Source organism: Phacochoerus africanus, chromosome 1 (assembly GCF_016906955.1).
Source record: "Phacochoerus africanus isolate WHEZ1 chromosome 1, ROS_Pafr_v1, whole genome shotgun sequence".
In the NCBI taxonomy this organism is placed as follows: domain Eukaryota; kingdom Metazoa; phylum Chordata; class Mammalia; order Artiodactyla; family Suidae; genus Phacochoerus; species Phacochoerus africanus.
Window position 1 is genome coordinate 228391972 of NC_062544.1, and position 18077 is coordinate 228410048.

Below are 18077 nucleotides of genomic sequence, written 5' to 3' on the forward strand. Positions count from 1 at the left end.
CTGGAGTATTCAAATCCGATGATTCCTTATTGATGCATATCTTTGACTTAAATCTAACCAAAACCTGCCACGTTATTCTTTTGGTACAACTAACTTTTGATTGTTGCATGCTAAGGAGCAGAGGTGAGAAAGATGATTCCAAAATAAAATTGAAAAACTATTTTTTGTTCTAAATAGACAAAGACAGAAGGAAAACTAACATACAAAAAGAAAAAAAGCAGAAATATATCCATACTTCTCAGCAGTTGCCCCAAATCAGGCTTTGCCTTGAACAGGGGACATGGAGGGGAAGGGAAGCCAGTTCCAGCCTTTGCCCAAACTGAGTTTCATGGTTCTGGTGGCTTCCCCATCCTAGTCACCAATCCCATCGATTAAATCAGTTTCCTGGCACAGACGTTAACAAGTCTCTCCCTTTCCCTTGCCCTAAGAAAATATTATGGCTCTTTGCTCACTACTTCAAATAAATATCCCCTCTGGGTTTATGTTCGAGTCTGATACTTATATTTGTTCAGGGCTTATCCAAGTTAATAAAGACTCTATCTGTGATATGGCTCCTGTCTTAGAATACAACAGGAAGGTGCCATTTACCTCAGAGGCACATGGAGTCAGGCACACTGATGCTCCTGACAGTGGTACCCATAAGGGCAGGGAAAGGTCAGCTCAGGGAGCCACTGCAAAAATGTTCAACAAATGCACAATGATATATATCATTTACATCTTATGTTGTATATAATTTATATTTTATATGGCAGCATATAACAAATAGTGGTCACCTAGGAAATATATTAATTTATACTAAATACGTAAAATAGAATGATTTTTCCCAAATCAGCTAAAATAATTAATGCTAAAGATGGATCTGAAGAGCCAAGGAAACAATGTCAATAATCTCCCACCAGGATTTGAACTCAGAGGTGTTATTAAGCCTTCTTCCTATGGTTCCAGGCCTTGTCTCCAAAAACTGAGGGCCAGGCTTACAGGATGTGCTATCGACATCTGAACTGGACGATGCCCAACAGGGATATCTTTTCAGGTTTTGGTTTTCTCATGCCACAGTTTATATCTGACAGCAGTGACAGGTGTATGGAAAAGGAAACGAGATCCAAAAGGCCAAAGGCCACTTCCTTCTTCTGTCTTACGCTCGGGCTCGATAGGCAGCATGATTACAAGACCCCTGGCATGAGCATTTGGGCAGAACATCCCAGCTGTCCTGAAACTTGGCTGAACGTGGCTCACAGGCAGGTGTTTGGCTCAGGGTTTCTGTTCAGGCCGAGCCGGGACTTGCTGTTCATGGGAGATCCAAGGACAATATTCCCAAAGAATCCTGGGCGGTATCCTGGCACGTATTACGAGCTGGATAAATAGTGGATAACAGTGCCTGACTCTATTTTATAGGTTAAACAGGGAAATCAATATCTAAAAAGCCCAAAACAAATATAAATAATAAAACGTGGTTTGTAAAAGGATTGATAGAACAACAGTGAGACTCTGAACTGGGAAGGGCTGGTAGAGCTCTACTGAAAAACACTGAACTCGAGCCTTGAAAGACAGAACCAACAAGGCATGGAATATGGAGAAGGGAGTTCTAGGTAGGGCATGCTGGTCTGCAAGGGACCTGGACAGGGAAGAGGGTCGGATGGATCTTTAAACAACTAGAAAGAAAGCCACCATGAGAGTGGTGTGAAGAGGGGAGAGTGGTGACAGAAAGGCTTATGACAGTTAAGGAATTTAGATTTGCATAAAATACAGGGGAACATAAACCAGATTGATGTGACAATTTATATTTGTAAAAAGTCACTCTGGCTACTGTAAAGAAAATGGGCTGAAGGGAAGCAAACGGAAATGAAACTCAGGAAGAGATTTTGATGATTTAGGAGAGAACACTATCAGGGGAGGTGCAGAGAAGTTGAAGTAATTGAGAAATATTCTGGTACTCAATTAGAAGTGAGGCGGATGGAGAAAGAAGTGCCAAGATCTCCTTCCAGGTTTCTTTTTGGTAGAGATTCCATTTCCTGGTGGGAAAACTAGAGGAAGATAGGATCAGAGGCGGAGGAGGTGTGTGGAAGGCAAAGGGAAGGATGAGATCAAGAGTTCAGTTACCGAGTGTTGGGTTGGAAATGTCTGTGAATTATCTCAATGCAGATGTCAGGTAGGCTACAGGATATGAGTCAGAAGTTCAGAAAAGGGCTGTGGGCTAAAGACAGTCACCAGCATGTACGTGGCTTTGAGTATGAAGCCATGGCTATAAAAGAGTGTGAGAAGAGAGTTCCCAACAAGTGCTGACCGATGTTAACTAGACTTAGCGCCGTGATCCTTTCACAATGTATACAAATATCATATCATAACATTACATGCCTGAAACTAATATAATGTTATGTGTCAATTATATTTCAATTAAAAAAAAAGGGTGAATGATTCAAGGCATATATCTTAATGCAGACCAATGAGAGCAAGCAGAATTTTTCTGTGGACTTTTGGAAAGTTTGAACTTGGTAAAAAAAAAAAAAAAGAAAAAAATAGAAAGAAAGAAAACATGAAGAAGAGAGTTCAGAACAGAGGCAAACACTCTAAGAACCGGCTGGATAATGGCACAGAAAGAAGCAAAGGGAACTCGGATAGAAATGTCAGAGAGGAGTAGGAAAGAGAAGGAAAATCAGAAGGGTGTGGGACACAGGGGCAAAGGGGCAGGGGAGGGGAAGTGCCAGGGCAAAGAGTTGTCTCTTATCTAGAATGCTGCTCGGGAGTCTGATCATAAGACAACTGGAAAGCATCTAGTGAGTGGGGTAGGCAGCACCAAGGCCTTTCATAGTCTTTACAGGAGCAAATCGGATGGAGTAGTGGGACCAGAATGGGAGGCGTGTCTAACTGAGGAAGAGGATGCACAGTGTACTGAAAAATCTGAAAAGCTTAGTGAGGCTGAAGAAAATCTAGCTAGGGTAATTGCTGGAAGGAATTTCATTTTATTTATTTACTTATTTTGGGCCACACCTGCAGCATATGGATGTTCCCAGGCCAGGGATTGAATCTGCACCTTAGAGACCATACCGGATACTTAACCTGCTGCTCCACAGTGGGAACTCTGAATTCCGTTTTGCTTCACTTTATTTCATTTCATTTATCTTTGGGGCTGTATCTGCAGCACACAAAAGTTCCCGGGCCAGGGATTGAAGCGTTGCCACAGCAGTAACCAGAGCCACAGCAGTGACAATGCTGGACCTTCAACCCACGGAGCCACCAGAGAACTCCAAGGAATTTTATAACTTTTTAAAATAGTATCGTTGGTGTGCTGACAGTATAGGTCCAATAAAGAGCTGGGAGATGGTGGGATGGCACCCTGACACATCCAAAGGGACTGGTCTTTGAGGGGAAGAGAGCCTTTCTTGGTTGTGAGAATGGATGCTCTAATTTCTCAGTGAAGTAGGTGGTGAAATCATCTCAGAGCCAAGGGGAAGAAAGTGGACCAGACGTCTGAACAGAGCGAAGGTATGAAATAGTCATGCTGTGAAGTGGTAGAATAACTTTATTTGAGAAATAGAGTGATGCTGCCAAGCAGTACTGAGTCTCTAGGTGAGTCTGGTTGTCAAGAATATGCAGTAACATCTAGCCCAGTCTGTTTTCGCTTCCCTCATTCTCCTATGGAATTCCTCACCCAAAGCCAGAGTCTGCCATTTTTCACACCATGTGATGACAGACAATAATCCCACCTTCCGAGACCAACTAATCCCCTAACAGCTGCATGAGCTGCTTCTATACTTCAGGCCCCTACTCATCCCTCTCTTATGCACAGCCTCCATCAAGCCACCAAAACAATAATAGGAAGGACAGAGGTGGCCTCCTTGCTTGTTTCCACCCATGTTCCTGGAGTTCCGCCTCTTCCTTAGGTCTGGAGAATACAACACAACTGCTCCTGTGCAGTGAGATTTAACACCGATTAACTGGCCCCACTTTTGTGTAGAATCTCATGCTAATGAGAGAGAGACAAATAGAATTTATAGGCCACGTCATATGTGAGCTACACAAAGATAAATAACTACATGCATGGGGAAGGCAGACAGGTTCAGAGGGAACCTGACACCCCAGTCCTATGTCCCACAAGCTTTCCAGTATGACACAAATAGTAGAATACTAGTAAGCACCACAACAAAGACATCTGATGTCTCCAGCGAAAGCTTCTTGCTCTATCAGTGCAGAATCTTTGAAAACCATCATTCTCTTGTACGGCAGAACTAGACAATCACTCCTTTGGCATGGTTCTGAGCTTTTAAAGAAAAATATACCTGCTACCCAAATGGATTCTTTACTATTTCAAAGTCTGGAGCAAGAAGAAACATACATAAAATTGAATATGAAAAAGATGTGCAGTTTAACTTTGATAAGCAGGCAACCAAGAAATTGATGTATAGCTTTTAATCTGACTTCAATTTCTGACAATATCTTTTTGAGTTCATTCTCTGGCACCAAGGTCAAATGCCCTTATTTGCAGGTTTTAAGCTAAGAGAGGCCTAAAAAGGAAGCCATATTTTGAAGGAATCCTTTCCACATATTACTGCTAGAATATATTCAAACTGAAATTTAAAAAAAAAATTTTTTTTCTCAGCTTAGTGGAGAACCTGGTGAACAAGGAAGACTGCATTAAAATTCATTTGCTTTTTCTCGCCCAAACTGGAATTTGAAATTTTAATTTATGCTTAGTTCAGCTGTAACTAACTCAGAATGTAAGAAGAGGATAAGTGAAATATTTTTCAGAGAAAATAAGCAAACAAACAGAAAAACAAAAAACCCAACACCCCGAATTCTAAAACCTGCTAGTAATTTTTCATACTTTGCCTTGGAGGTACCAGCCAATATTCGGGTTATGGCCTGAAATGTGTTAAGATTTTTTTCCAAAATAAGCATCACCTATGTTTCAGATGGTTTTCACTTGGCAGCATGTGAGGATCCCCTGAAAACTGCAATGCATTTTTCAAAGAGCAGTGCACTTGCATTGAAGCCAATGGCAAGGCGAGACAGATGAGATGAATGGTTCCCATTCGTCTTTTTAATAAACAGCAAAACGCAAAGAAATGCAGCTACTGTATATGAATATGCTTAAGCCAGCCTTACAGGGCACCACTGGTAAAGAAGTACCAAAGCGCTAAAATGATTCTTTAAAAACGAAGTGTAATCAGAAAAGCAGAGAGACTGACAAGAAAAAAAAAAAAAAGCAATTCACTCATCTCAAGCAGGATAAGCCACCATGAACATCAGCTCTAAATTTTAAACAGGCTCTATTATCTCAGCATCAGCTGCTCTGTACCTGACAGTTCTTAGTTTAGGCAACTTACCTCATCTCAAGACTTTTTTCTAGTGCCACTGTCACCAGGAATATGACACACAAATCCAAAACCATGGTAATTCATACAACGTTTAAATTCAATCGAATGGGAGCACCATTTTGCCTGTAAAATTGGCATCCAATATAATTTCTTTTACCTTGGTTTTTTCACCAACAATGTTCTTTTCCAGTTCGGCTATTTTCCTGTTTAGATGATCCAAAATCTCCTTCTCTTTCATTAGTTCAGTTGTTTCCGATTTCTGTTCTCCATCCAAGAGAGCACATTCCATGTCCAACTGAGGATACAAAACAAAGCTCAGAGGAGTTTCACCTTCAGGGAAAGTCTCAGCTGCCCACATCAGAGGTGTACTTTTAACAGCTACAAACTACAAAAAGTACTACTGGTATCAGCCAAATTGTGGAGCCCAGAAAACACTTCAGAGAGTGCATGTGAGACTCAGGAGTCCTGTATGAGAAAGTGGGAGGCCAGAATACACTTGCTAAGAAAACTAGTTGTCTTCTCATTTCATTTTTCTATGATGACCCCTTTTCCGCTTACTTCTCAGGGATATTCTGCCTATTCGCTTAGGTCAGGCTTGATCGTGAACCATCTTGGAAGCAGCCACGTCTTTGTCTGTCCCTAGAGCACGGGAAGTGAAAATTACCCTCAGCCCGGCGTGCAAGTGCTGCATTCCTAGCAACGCCAGCAGGAGGGGCTTCCAGGGTCTGTGCGTAAGATGACAGGTGAGCAGTCCCCTCCACACATAGACTATCTGCATCATCTGTGAGTACAGACGCACTGATCCTCCCTAGGCAGAATTAGCTGCTCCTTCTCACTCCACGGAGGTATTGAAAAATCGCCTCTTTCTTGAATTATAGTTGTAGATATCTGTCTCTCTACAGATACCTGGTTTGCAAACCTCTCGAAAGTGAGGTTTGTGTTTGATTCCTATGTCAATCCCCCTATAGTGCCAAGATGAAAACCAACTCACACTTAACATGCTCAGAAAATGTTTGTTGAATTTGAATTTAAACATCTAGTACATGGTGCTTCAGCTGACAGATCTTAGAGCTGGTCAGAAAGCATACACTAGCTAAGACAAAGTCAATTACATATAATGTACATTAAAAATGGCTTCATATGTTTACCTCATTGGATTTAAAAAAAAATAGGAAGAAGAAAAAAAGAAATGTAAAAAAAAAAGCATGTTTAGGAGTTCCCGTCGTGGCGCAATGGTTAACGAATCCGACTAGGAACCATGAGGTTGCGGGTTCGGTCCCTGCCCTTGCTCAGTGGGTTAACGATCCGGCGTTGCCGTGAGCTGTGGTGTAGGTTGCAGACGCGGCTCGGATCCCGTGTTGCTGTGGCTCTGGCGTAGGCCGGTGGCTACAGCTCCGATTGGACCCCTAGCCTGGGAACCTCCATATGCCGCGGGAGCGGCCCAAGAAATAGCAACAACAACAACAAAAAAAAAGACAAAAGACAAAAAAAAAAAAAAAGCATGTTTACCCAAACAGGAACCCTCTGAACAAACATCTGCCCATGCTGACCTCTGTGTCTTCTGCTTCCAAAGGTCTGTGTCCTAATAGGCATGGATATATTTAAGCCAGAGGAAAGAAAGAAAGGGAGACGGTAACAAGTGAACTCGTGGTATATACCTCTCTGGAAGATTCCTCCATCTGGTCATTTATATCTTTGATTTTTTGTTCAAGTTCCTCGAGGTTGTTCAGAATTGCTATCCGGGACTCTTCCATTGCAGTCAGCTCCTGCATCTTTTGTTCTTCATTTATTCCCTCTGGGGTCTGTGATTCATTAACACAGAAAAGGGCTAGTCACACTTTAAGTCCAGAATTTCCCAGTTAATAAACCAGTCATAAGTCTAGCCTTTCACAGGCTACGTCTGTTTGGATTCTAAAAGCAATCTTGTTATTATTTATTTGGAACTCTGCATTTTTCCACAGACTTTCAGCAGGGAGGTTCCTCGGTTAGCTCCTACAAATCAACTTTAGTGTACAAATTTATTCTTTTGAAAGTTTAAGTAACTAAGAGGTTATAAAGACAAGGAAGCTGTGGTCCACAGAGATTGTAGTGACTCCTCTCAGGTTACAGACAAAGTTTAGCACAGCAGAGAACTAGGATCTAGACAAAAGTTTTGACATCTTCCTCAAGGATGTCTTTTGGGCATGCTGCTACCTTCATTACAGGCTCCATATTCTCTGCCATCTCAGTGAGAGTGAATATATCTCCTATGACAGTCTCTAGAAACTCTACCAGGTCCCACTGCTAGGGTTGTCTGCAAATGAGTGATCATTCTTGTTTCCTTTCCAACACAAGGTGGAAAAGAAGGACATGGCACTTGGCCCCATCTCACTGACATATTCCACAAAGTTAGTAGCCAGGACAATGCAGGCTTTATTACTTTGGCGACCCCCAGAATGATTTAAAACCACACACTTAATATTAGCTCATGTTTCACTTTTTGAGTGAGCACACTACTCACTAGTGTTTCTCCTATAGGACCTTCTTCCTATATAGAGATTAAGACACTAACTGGGCCAATGGGCTTTTGTGTCATGAAATAGGATACTGGTCATTATTCATAAAATTATTGCAAGGAAAAACTGAGTTCTTCTTAACATGGAATGAGAAATTTATGAAAGTAATTACCTAAGAGATGGCATACTTACACCCCTGAACAGAATTATGACAAATGCCCAGAAAGAAAATAAAAAAATATTTAGATCATACACATGGCCAGAATGTGACTGCTGATTATTTTAAGACAAGAAATATAGTGAATTGAAAACAGCGTCTTCTTTCAAGAATTTCAGATAGTTATTTTAGATAACTTTGCCTTTCTTTAAGTCAAGGGGTGTCAGTATTGGAATGTTATTTATTTAATTTCATCTCTCTTTGAAAAAGAAGCAACTCTTTATACCAGTAAGTCAATAATTATATAATTTCACAATTGAAAATTGAAAACAGAAGCCTAGATAAATAAATTATTGAAGACTACTCACTAACAACTGAAAGGAATATTCAAATTAACCAAAGAAACCATTAAAATTTTGTGTACCTAAGTTCATTTAATGTGTTTAAAAATCCAAAAAATTACTTTAAGAAGACAGGCATCATGTTGGATTCTTTTTTTTTTTTTTTTTTTGTCTTTTGTCTTATTAGGGCCGCACCCATGGTATGTGGAGGTTCCCAGGTTAGGGGTCCAGTCGGCCAGCCACAGCCACAGCAATGCCAGATCCGAGCCACATCTGCGACCTACACCACAGTTCATAGCAACACAGGATCCTTAACCCACTGAGCGAGGCCAGGGATTGAACCCACAACCTCATGGTTCCTCATCGGATTTGTTTCTGCTGCGCCACGACAGGAACTCCCATGTTGGATTCTTTATTCTTTATTCACATTCTTTACCCTACTTTGCTGTTCCTTAAGGAGATTAAACCATTGAGAGGTCATGCATCACAGGTTGATTAGAACAAAGGTACTGCAGGCCTTCCAGGCTTTGACATTTAGCTTTTCTGTTTGTTTGTTTGTTTGTTTGTTTGTTGGCATTTAACTTTTAAATGGTCATCTTAATCCAGTATCTTATCAGCTAATAAAACAACCACTGACCTTTTTTCACAGACAATGAATCTCATTGTCCTAATACTCTGGTGCCTGTTGTAAGGCATGAGGAATGCCTGCAACAGTGAAAGGCATTCCAAAAATCACTGATGAGTAATCCTAGCAGGAAAGCCTCAAGAAGGCCAGTATCCTGTCGGGTCCGCATTTCATATTAGGTTTCAACTGCCAACATGGTTTAAAAATAAGTATCTCTTATTAGGGGAAGCAAATCATCAAGAGAAAATAAAAACTGAACAATCTGCAAAACTACAAAGATGGGTAATAGCGGCAATTACAAGTATCTGTATCACTGAAAAACTTTCTAGAAAATTTATCAAAAAGTGTATTGAGTAATAGACAAGTTGAGAGTTACGTCTGTAGCAATAAATGCTATCTAGGAAAAGACTGTCTTTTATCAAAGTCATTTAGAAAAAGCAAAATCTTCAAGAGTCACCCTAAAACTCTGGGTTGTGATAGAATGGGATGAGCATACTCATTTATATCCAAATAAAAAAAAAAAATAGAGAGCCAAGGGGGTGTGATAGCCACTAAATAGCTTTAGTTTTATGGTGACAGAGAAAGGTGTAATTTTAATCTGTCCGGGTTTTAAAAAAAAAATTAAAATTAATCATAATTTTAAAATTTGTAGTGGATAGGATTCCACTGAAAGTGACATGTTTTAATAAAAACACATGTATGTGCATCCCCAAATATGCTCTCTTCGAGGTAACTTAAACCACACACACACACAAAGGGGAGACAGGAGACAGCAGAGACCAGACACTTTGCATCTAACCCCGCTCCCCGCTTTTTCTTGAAGATTTCTTCTTAGAAACCTCCTGAGACCAGAGAAGGTTGCAAGTGTGAGGACTTCCCATTGTAGACACAATGATTACTTAGAAGAGTGAAGAGGTTTTCTTTTCTTTCTTTTCTTTTTTGTTTTTTTGGGCTGCACCTGGAGCTCATGGAAGTTCCCAGGCTAGGGGTCTAACTAGAGCTGCAGCTGTCAGCCTACACCACAGCCACAGCAACTCGGGGTCCAAGACACATTTGCGACTTACACGACAGCTCACGGCAACACCAGATTGTTAACCCACTGAGTGAGGCCAGGGATAGAACCCGCATCCTCATAGATACCAGTCAGGTTTATTACTGCTGAGTCATGAAGGGAACTCCGAGAAGTTTCCATCACAGGGAAAAAACACTTTTTTGGCAAATACATGAGGTGATGGATATTAACTAAGTTTACTGCAGTAAGCATTTTGCAAAATACGTAAGTCATTATGCTACACCCCTTAAATTTATACAGTGCTATATGTCAATTACACCTTAATAAAATGACAAGAAAAAAGAGAGACAAGTGAGCTATTCTCAGCTTCCACCTCAGGTGGAGGTAGCCAGGTTCACAAAAGCCAATTAAAATGAGCATATTTCCAAGCTCATCTGCATCTCTAAGTGTCAGGTAAAGCAAAGTTCAGAATGGTAAATCACAGGCTTCCTAAATATCATTAAAACCTGCTTCATTAAATCAGCTTTGAGAGTTTTTCACATCCTCTCTTCTCCATTAATCCTCATATAGATTAATAACAAACAGTGAACTTTGTTAAGTAAATAATCCAATGAGAAGGTTCCTCAAAGAGGAAGAGTACTTAAAACAAACAATCAGGGCTTTTTTTTTTTTTTTTTTTAAGATTCTTCTACCTTTTGTCTTAAGGTAACATATGTCTATCTTCAAAAAGTAATAAATGAAAAATTCATTCCCTGGAACCCATTGCTCTCTCAGTTGCACTCTGTCTAAGCTGCTGTGTGGTACCCAGATGTGTCCTTGATGTTTTCTGTCTCTAAAGACACAGTCTTTCACTGCTTGCCACAAGGAGGCTGCTCTTAGCTTCAGAGGCCTCCTATTTCACAAAAGCACACTGGAGCAATGAAAAACATCTGCCATGATCTGCTCATTTACACCCTCAACAGATCATCGCAGCCCTCTTCAGGAGGAAACCTGTCTCCCAAAAGTTAGTCCTTAGAGAAAGTACACAGCTCATTGTTTCATCAAAAGTCTCGAAGATCTCCACGAAGGAAGAAATATATATGGATCCAAGATGAAAAGGCAGTGAAGGAACCCCAATGGCTGGTAATAACAGCTCAAATGTTCAAATGACGGGCCATTTACTTTGCCTCAACACCAACAACTTTTGATTTCTACGCCAGATCCTAGTTTCTAAAAGTTGCAACTTTCTAGCAATAGGGACAGATGTCCTACTCAGAATTACTCTCCACTGAGGAGGAGTAAGGAAATGTGATCTTTAAAAGAAAGAAGGACTGCAAGTCCAGAGTCCTGATGTATACTGTGAGAGAACTCAATAGATAGGAAAGGATTTTTGACTAGGAACATTCAGTGAAAAAGTCTTATTGCAGCCAAATAAAAATAAAAACAAAGACACACTCCACTGAGTAACACTTCATGTGATAAAATACTTGCAGAATTTAGTACAATGATAATATCCTCTCTTAAAGAATCCAGAATGTGTCTTTCTCTTATAATAAAAATCTAACTATAATGTATCTTTTTACTTTTGGCTCTTTGGTTCTTTGCCAAGAAATTTAATGGTCAGAGTTACTTAAATAAATTAATTAATCAAACCAACTTATCTTTAAATAAATAAATCCTTGTGATTATGGTACCTGCTTTTCTCTCTTATTTACTATTTTTGGTACTCTGATTTTATTCTAATGAGGTTTCTGGAAAGATATCTTTCCAGAAAATAGGAATTATTTATATTATAGAAAAAAATATTCTTAACCTGTGTGAAAAAAAATAATACCAAAAGATTTTCCTTGAACTCCTTTTAAGAAATCCTCAAATTTGGAAGGCATTTTCAGATCAGCAAACAACCAGAGAACTAAGTAATAATTATGACTTCATATAAATGTTAAACTCCAGATGTTCCTGTTGTGGCTCTGTGGTAACAAACCCAAAGTATCCACAAGGACACAGGTTCCATCCCTGGCCTTGCACATTGGGTTAAGGATCCTGCATTGCCATGAGCTGTGGTGTACATCACATGGCTCAGATCCTGCAATGCTATGGCTGTGGTATAGACCAGCAGCTATAGCTCCAATTCGACCCCTGGCCTGGGAACTTCCATGTGCAGCCCTAAAAAGAAAAAAAGAAAGAAAGAAAAATGCTAAACTCCTATACATCAAAAACAATCATTAATAAATTCAAAGGAAAGATGATTCATAATAAAATACTAATTTCCTTTCCAGCAACAGCTCCTACTACTGAGTAAAAACAAGACAAAACTCTCTTTAAATGGGTGAAGAGGAAGACAAGGGGGATCAAGATGGCAAAGTAGGAGGAAACTAAGCTCACCTCCCCTATGAACATATCAAAAGTATATCTACACGTGCAGAAACTCTTGCTCAACACAAACAGGGTCTGGAAGAAAGAGTCTTCTACAACCAAGGCTGTAAAGATCCACACAGAGTCAGGCAGGAAGAGAGGAGAAGCAATCAGATCCTGAGTTGCTGTTGTTGTGGCATAGGTCACAGCTACAGTTCTAATTCAACCCTTAGCCTGAGAACTTCCATATGCCCAGATGTGGCCCTAAAGTTTAAGAAAAAAAAAAAAAATTAAAGATGAATATAGTAAGAATTTTAGCAAGAACTAGAAATTTATTTTTTTTGTCTTTTTTTGCCATCTCTTGGGCTGCTCCTGTGGCATATGGAAGTTCCCAGGCTAGGGGTCGAATCAGAGCTGTAGCCGCTGGCCTATGCCACAGCCACAGCCACAGCAACACAGGATCTGAGCCGCATCTGCAACCTACACCACAGCTCACGGCAGTGCTGGATCCTTAACCCATTGAGCAAGGCCAGGGATCGAACCTGCAACCTCATGGTTCCTAGTTGGATTCGTTAACCACTGGGCCATGACGGGAACTCCCAAGAACTAGGAGATATTTCAAAAAAACAAGTTCAACAATACAATAACTGAAATGAAAAACACACTAGAAGGAATTAACAGATTAGATGATAACAGAAGAACACATAAGCAATCTGAAGACAGAATAAGGAAATTACCCAATCAAAACAGCAAAAAGAAAAACAAATTCTAAAAAACGATTAAGGGACCTCTGAGACAATATCAAGTGTCTTAAAATTCACATTATAGGGGTCTCAGAATGAGAGGCGAGAAAGGGGGGGAAATGTATTTGATGAAATTATGGCTGAAAAATTCCCAAAGCTGAAGAAGCAAACAGATTTCCAAGTACAGGAAGCATGGATAGTCCCAAACGAGATGAACCCAAGAGACTCACATCAATGCAAATTTATCATAATTAAAACAGCAAAATTTAAAGCTAAAGAGAGAATTTTAAAGGTAGCAAGAGGAAAAAAAAAAGAGTCAGATACAAGGGAAGCCCCATAAGGCTATCAGCTTATTTTTCTGCAGAAACTTTGCAGGCCAGAAGAGAATGGCATAATATATTCCAAATCCTGAAAGGGAAAAACCTGCAACCTAGGATACTCTACCCAGCAAGGTTATCATTTAAAAGTGAAGGAGAAACAAAGAACTTCTCAGATAAGGAGTTCCCAACATGGCTCAGTGGTTAAAGAATCCAACTAGGAACCATGAGGTTGCGGGTTTGATCCCTGGCCTTGCTCAGTGCGTTAAGGATCTGGTGTTGCCGAGAGTTGTGGTGTAGGTTGTAGATGCAGTTTGGATCCCACACTGCTGTGGCTCTGGCATAGGCCGGTGGCTACAGCTCCGATTAGACCCCTAGCCTGGGAATCTCCACATGCCACAGAAGCAGCCCTAGAAAAGGCAAAAAAAAAAAAAAGAAGAACTTCTCAGATAAGCAAAAACTAAGAGTTCTTCAATAGTAAAGCAACCCTAAAAGAAACACTAAACTTTTCCAAGTGGAAGCACTAAACTTGTCCAAGTGGACATGAATAGGCTACAAGAAGTGAGAATTTATAGGAAAGGAAAAATCCCAGCAGTGGGACATTTAGTAAATATATAGTAAAAGCCATGGATCAACCACTTAAATAATTAAGTATGAAAATTAAAAAACAAAAATTATAATATCAACTACAATAAAGTTAAGTGATAGACATGAAGATGTAAAATATGACATCAAAACTACAAAATGTGGGGGAAGGGATTAAAAAAACAGACCTTTTAGAATGTGTCTGAACTTAAATTATTATCAATTTAAAACAAGTAGATATAATTATGGACTATTGTACAAACTCCACGGTATCCACAAATCACAAAAACTAGAGAAAGGACACGAGCATATCACTAAAGAAAATTATTGGGCCAGGAGGGAACAAAATAAAAAATAATAATAAAAAAAAAAAAACTAAAAGGAGTTCCCATCATGGTGCAGTGGAAATGAATCCAACTAGTATCTATGAGGATGTAGATTCTATCCCTCACCTTGCTCAGTAGGTCAGCCATCCGGCGTTGTCATGAGCTGTGGTGTAGGTCACAGACATGGCTTGGTTCCCCAATTGCTGTGGCTGTGGCAGAGACCAGCAGCTGTAGCTACGATTTGACCCCTAGTCTGGGAACTTCCATATGTCATGGGTGTGACCCTAAAAACAAAACAAAACAAAAAAACTAAAAACTAAAAACGCAACCAGAAAACAAGCAAAAAAATGGCAATAAGTACACACCATAATCAAGTAGGATTTATACCAGTGATGCAAAGATGGCTCAATATTCACAAGTCAACTAACATGATACACCATACTAACAAAATAGAAGATTAAAAATCACATGATCATTTCAATAGACACAGAAAAAGTATTTGACACAATTAGTGTATATTCATGATAAAAAAAATCACATCAAAGTTAGTGTAGAGGGAACATATCTCATCATAATAAAGACCATTTATGACCACCCTAACAAAGCCAACATCATACTCAATGGTGAAAAGCTGAAAGGTTTTCCTCTGCAATCAGGAAGAAAACAAGGATGGCCCACTTTCACTACTTCTATCTAACATAGTATTGGAAGCCCTGGTCACAGAAATTGGAGAATAAAAACAAATAAAAGGCATTCAAATTGGAAGAGAAGAAGTAAAACTGTCACGTTTGCAGATAAGCCAACCATATATACAAAAACCTTAAAGTCTCCACCAAATTTAATTTACACCTTCTCCACAGTGGGACCTATTTAAACTGAAAAAACTTTTGCACAGCAAAGGAAACCATCAACAAAGTGAAAAGACAATCTACTGAATGGAAGAAGATATTTGTAAATGATTTGGCTAATAACTGGTTAATACTGGTTAATGAACATACAACTCAATATCAGAAAAGCAAAAAACAATTTAAAAATGGGCAGAAGACCTGAACAGATATTTTTCCAAAGAAGATATATAGATGGCAAAGAAACACATGAAAAGATGCTCAACATTGCTAATCATCAGAAAAACGTAAATCGAAATCACACTGACATATCATCTCACATTTGTCAGAATACCTATTATCAAGTAGATCATAGACAACAAATGTTAGTGAAGATATGGAGAACAGTAACCCTAGTACATTGTTGTAGTGAGGTAAACTGGTCCAGCTACTATGGAAAAATGTATACAGACGTGCCTCAAAAAACTAAACAGAGAACTACCATATGATCCAGCAATTCCACTCCTGGGTATACATCCAAAGCAAAGAAAAAAACCCCAGTAATTTGAAAAGATATATGCACCCCAATGTTAACAGCACCATCATTTATAATAGCCAAGATACAGAAGCAACCTAAGTGCCCATCAACAAATGAATGGATAAAGAGGAGGTGGATATATAGACAGCGGAATATTGCTCAGTCATAAAAAATGAAAATTTCCCATTTGCAACAACAGGACCTGGGGAGGTGGTATTATGGTATTGAAATAGGTCAGCCTGAGAAAGAGAGATACATGTTAGCACTTATATATGAAATCTAAAGAATAAAACAAACAAACATAACAAAACAGAGACAGACTTACAGATATAGAGAATACACTAGTGGTCACAGGTGGGAAGAGAAATGGAAGAGGGACATGATAGGGGTAGGGATTAAGAGATACAAACAACCATGTATAAAACAAATAAGATACAAGAATATATTGTACAACACAGAGAATATAGCCAACATTTTATAATAACTTCAATGGAGTATAATCTAGAAAAATACTGAATCCATGCCATACACCTGAAACTAATATAGAACTTAAATCAACAATACTTTTTAAAAATTTAAATAAATAATAAATAAACAAAGGTGTCCCAAAGACAAAAACATCGGTAAAGAACATGAGCATGTCAAGATATAAGCTAACAACTGAAAATATGAAAAGATGTACAACTTTATGCATAATTAAAGGCAAGCAAATTAAAACACAATTAACTTAGCAAATAGGAAATTTTGCTTCCCCTACAGCCAGTATCTTTTATGAATGTAGAAGTTCCTTGCATTTGTTGTAAAGCTGGTTTTGTGGTGCTGAATTCTTTTAGCTTTTGCTTGCCTGTAAAACTTTTGATTTCTCCATGAACTCTAATTAAGAGCTTTGTTGGGTACAGTATTCTTGGTTGTAGGTTTTTCCCTTTCATCATTTTAAATATGTAGTGACTCTTCCTTCTGGCCTGCAGAGAAAATTTTGATAATGTGCAACTATGGCAAGTGTATGAAGAACAAGGTGCACGTATAATTGTAACTGAAAGTGTCACCCAGAAATACAAAGTCTTTTGAGAGTATAATTTGGAAATACTGCTTAAAGTGAATAACATGCAAACTCTGACCTATCAATTCCACTTTTAGTGAGTGATCCTACAGATACATTTGCACAATTGTGCTAAATATATATTCCAGAATATTTGCTGCATATAGATTTTATTAGTAAAAAACTAGAAACACTTTAAATAGTATTTCCAAGAAACAGACTACTAGTCAATCATTAATAAGAATGAAGCAGAGTTGTTATAGTAATTTATAAAGATGCTCAAGACATTCAGTGAGGGAAAAAAATCATGCAGAACACTGTGTGTGTGTGTATGGGTGTCTATGCTTTTGATACATGGCTGTAAATGCACAGAAATATTGGGAAGGCATGGAAGACACTTTAATCTGTGTTAAAGATACGGATAACTGTGTTTATCTCTCAGGTATACAACTACAGGAGGGTGGAAAGAAGAGAATTTTTTTTTTTTTTTTTTTTCTTTTCTAGGGCTGCACCTGCAGCATATGGAGATTCCCAGGCTGGAGGTCTAATCAAAGCTGTAGACACCAGCCTATGCCAGAGCCACGGCAATTTGGGATCCAAGCCATATCTGCAACCTACACCACAGTTCGTGGCAACGCTGGATCCCTAGCCCACCGAGCAAGGCCAGGGATTGAACCTGCAACCTCATGGTTCCTAGTCAGATTCATTAACCACTTGAGCCACGACGGGAACTCTGAGAATTTTTTTTTTCTTTCTACTTTTCTCTACTGCCACATTTTCTAGAGTGCAAATTTGTTACTTTGCAATAAACACCCTAATTTGCTACACCTTGCTTAGCAATAACCTCTTAAATTGAAGTTTCACTGAAAAGAAGCAGGATAAAACTTCTAACATCTAGGCCAGGGCAGATGCATGCTCCAAGCCCTAAATCCTAATCCCTGTGTTCAGCTGGCTTTACCTTTGGTAGGATACTTAAATAAGTGGACTCGCCGGAAGCTTTCACAAAGGCAGAAGAGGGCGGTGGGGGAGTCCTGGTGAGGTCCCTGAGCAGCTCCTCGTTCCTGGCGCTCCTGGGGGGAAGGAAGCTGGCGCTGCTCTGACTGAGGCTGCCGAAGCCTGCCAGGTCTGCATCGTGGAGAGAGCTTTTCTGGTGGCATCTGTACCTGGCTTCAGGGCTCACCAGGGGTTCTTCAAACACGGACTCCTCGTCAGAGATCTGCAGCTTCTCCAGCTCCTTATTGATTTTCTGCACATCTGCTACAGTGGTGCCAGTGGACAAGCGACTGTCAGGCTTTGTGTATTCAGCACAGAGACTGAGGATGGTCTCCAGGCGCTGTCTCTCCTGGAACATAGAGGAGGCAAGAGCAGTGAGTGGGTGGAAGGGGACAGCTCCAAATAACAAGACTGAAGAGGCTAGTACTATTGT

At 39.6% G+C, this 18077-nt stretch overlaps 1 protein-coding gene across 6 annotated transcripts in view; it reads right to left on the reverse strand.

The window, feature by feature from the left end:
- The window catches only part of PHLDB2 (pleckstrin homology like domain family B member 2), a 247294-nt gene that overhangs the window by 54100 nt on the left and 175117 nt on the right, over window positions 1-18077 (reverse strand). For all 6 annotated transcript variants that reach the window (XM_047792739.1, XM_047792774.1, XM_047792765.1 and 3 more), the window contains 3 exons: window positions 17610-17993; window positions 6974-7117; window positions 5473-5610 (listed from right to left, as the gene is read on the reverse strand). In XM_047792739.1, the coding sequence (XP_047648695.1) occupies window positions 5473-5610; window positions 6974-7117; window positions 17610-17993 (666 nt within the window). The remainder of the gene's footprint in view (window positions 1-5472; window positions 5611-6973; window positions 7118-17609; window positions 17994-18077) is intronic.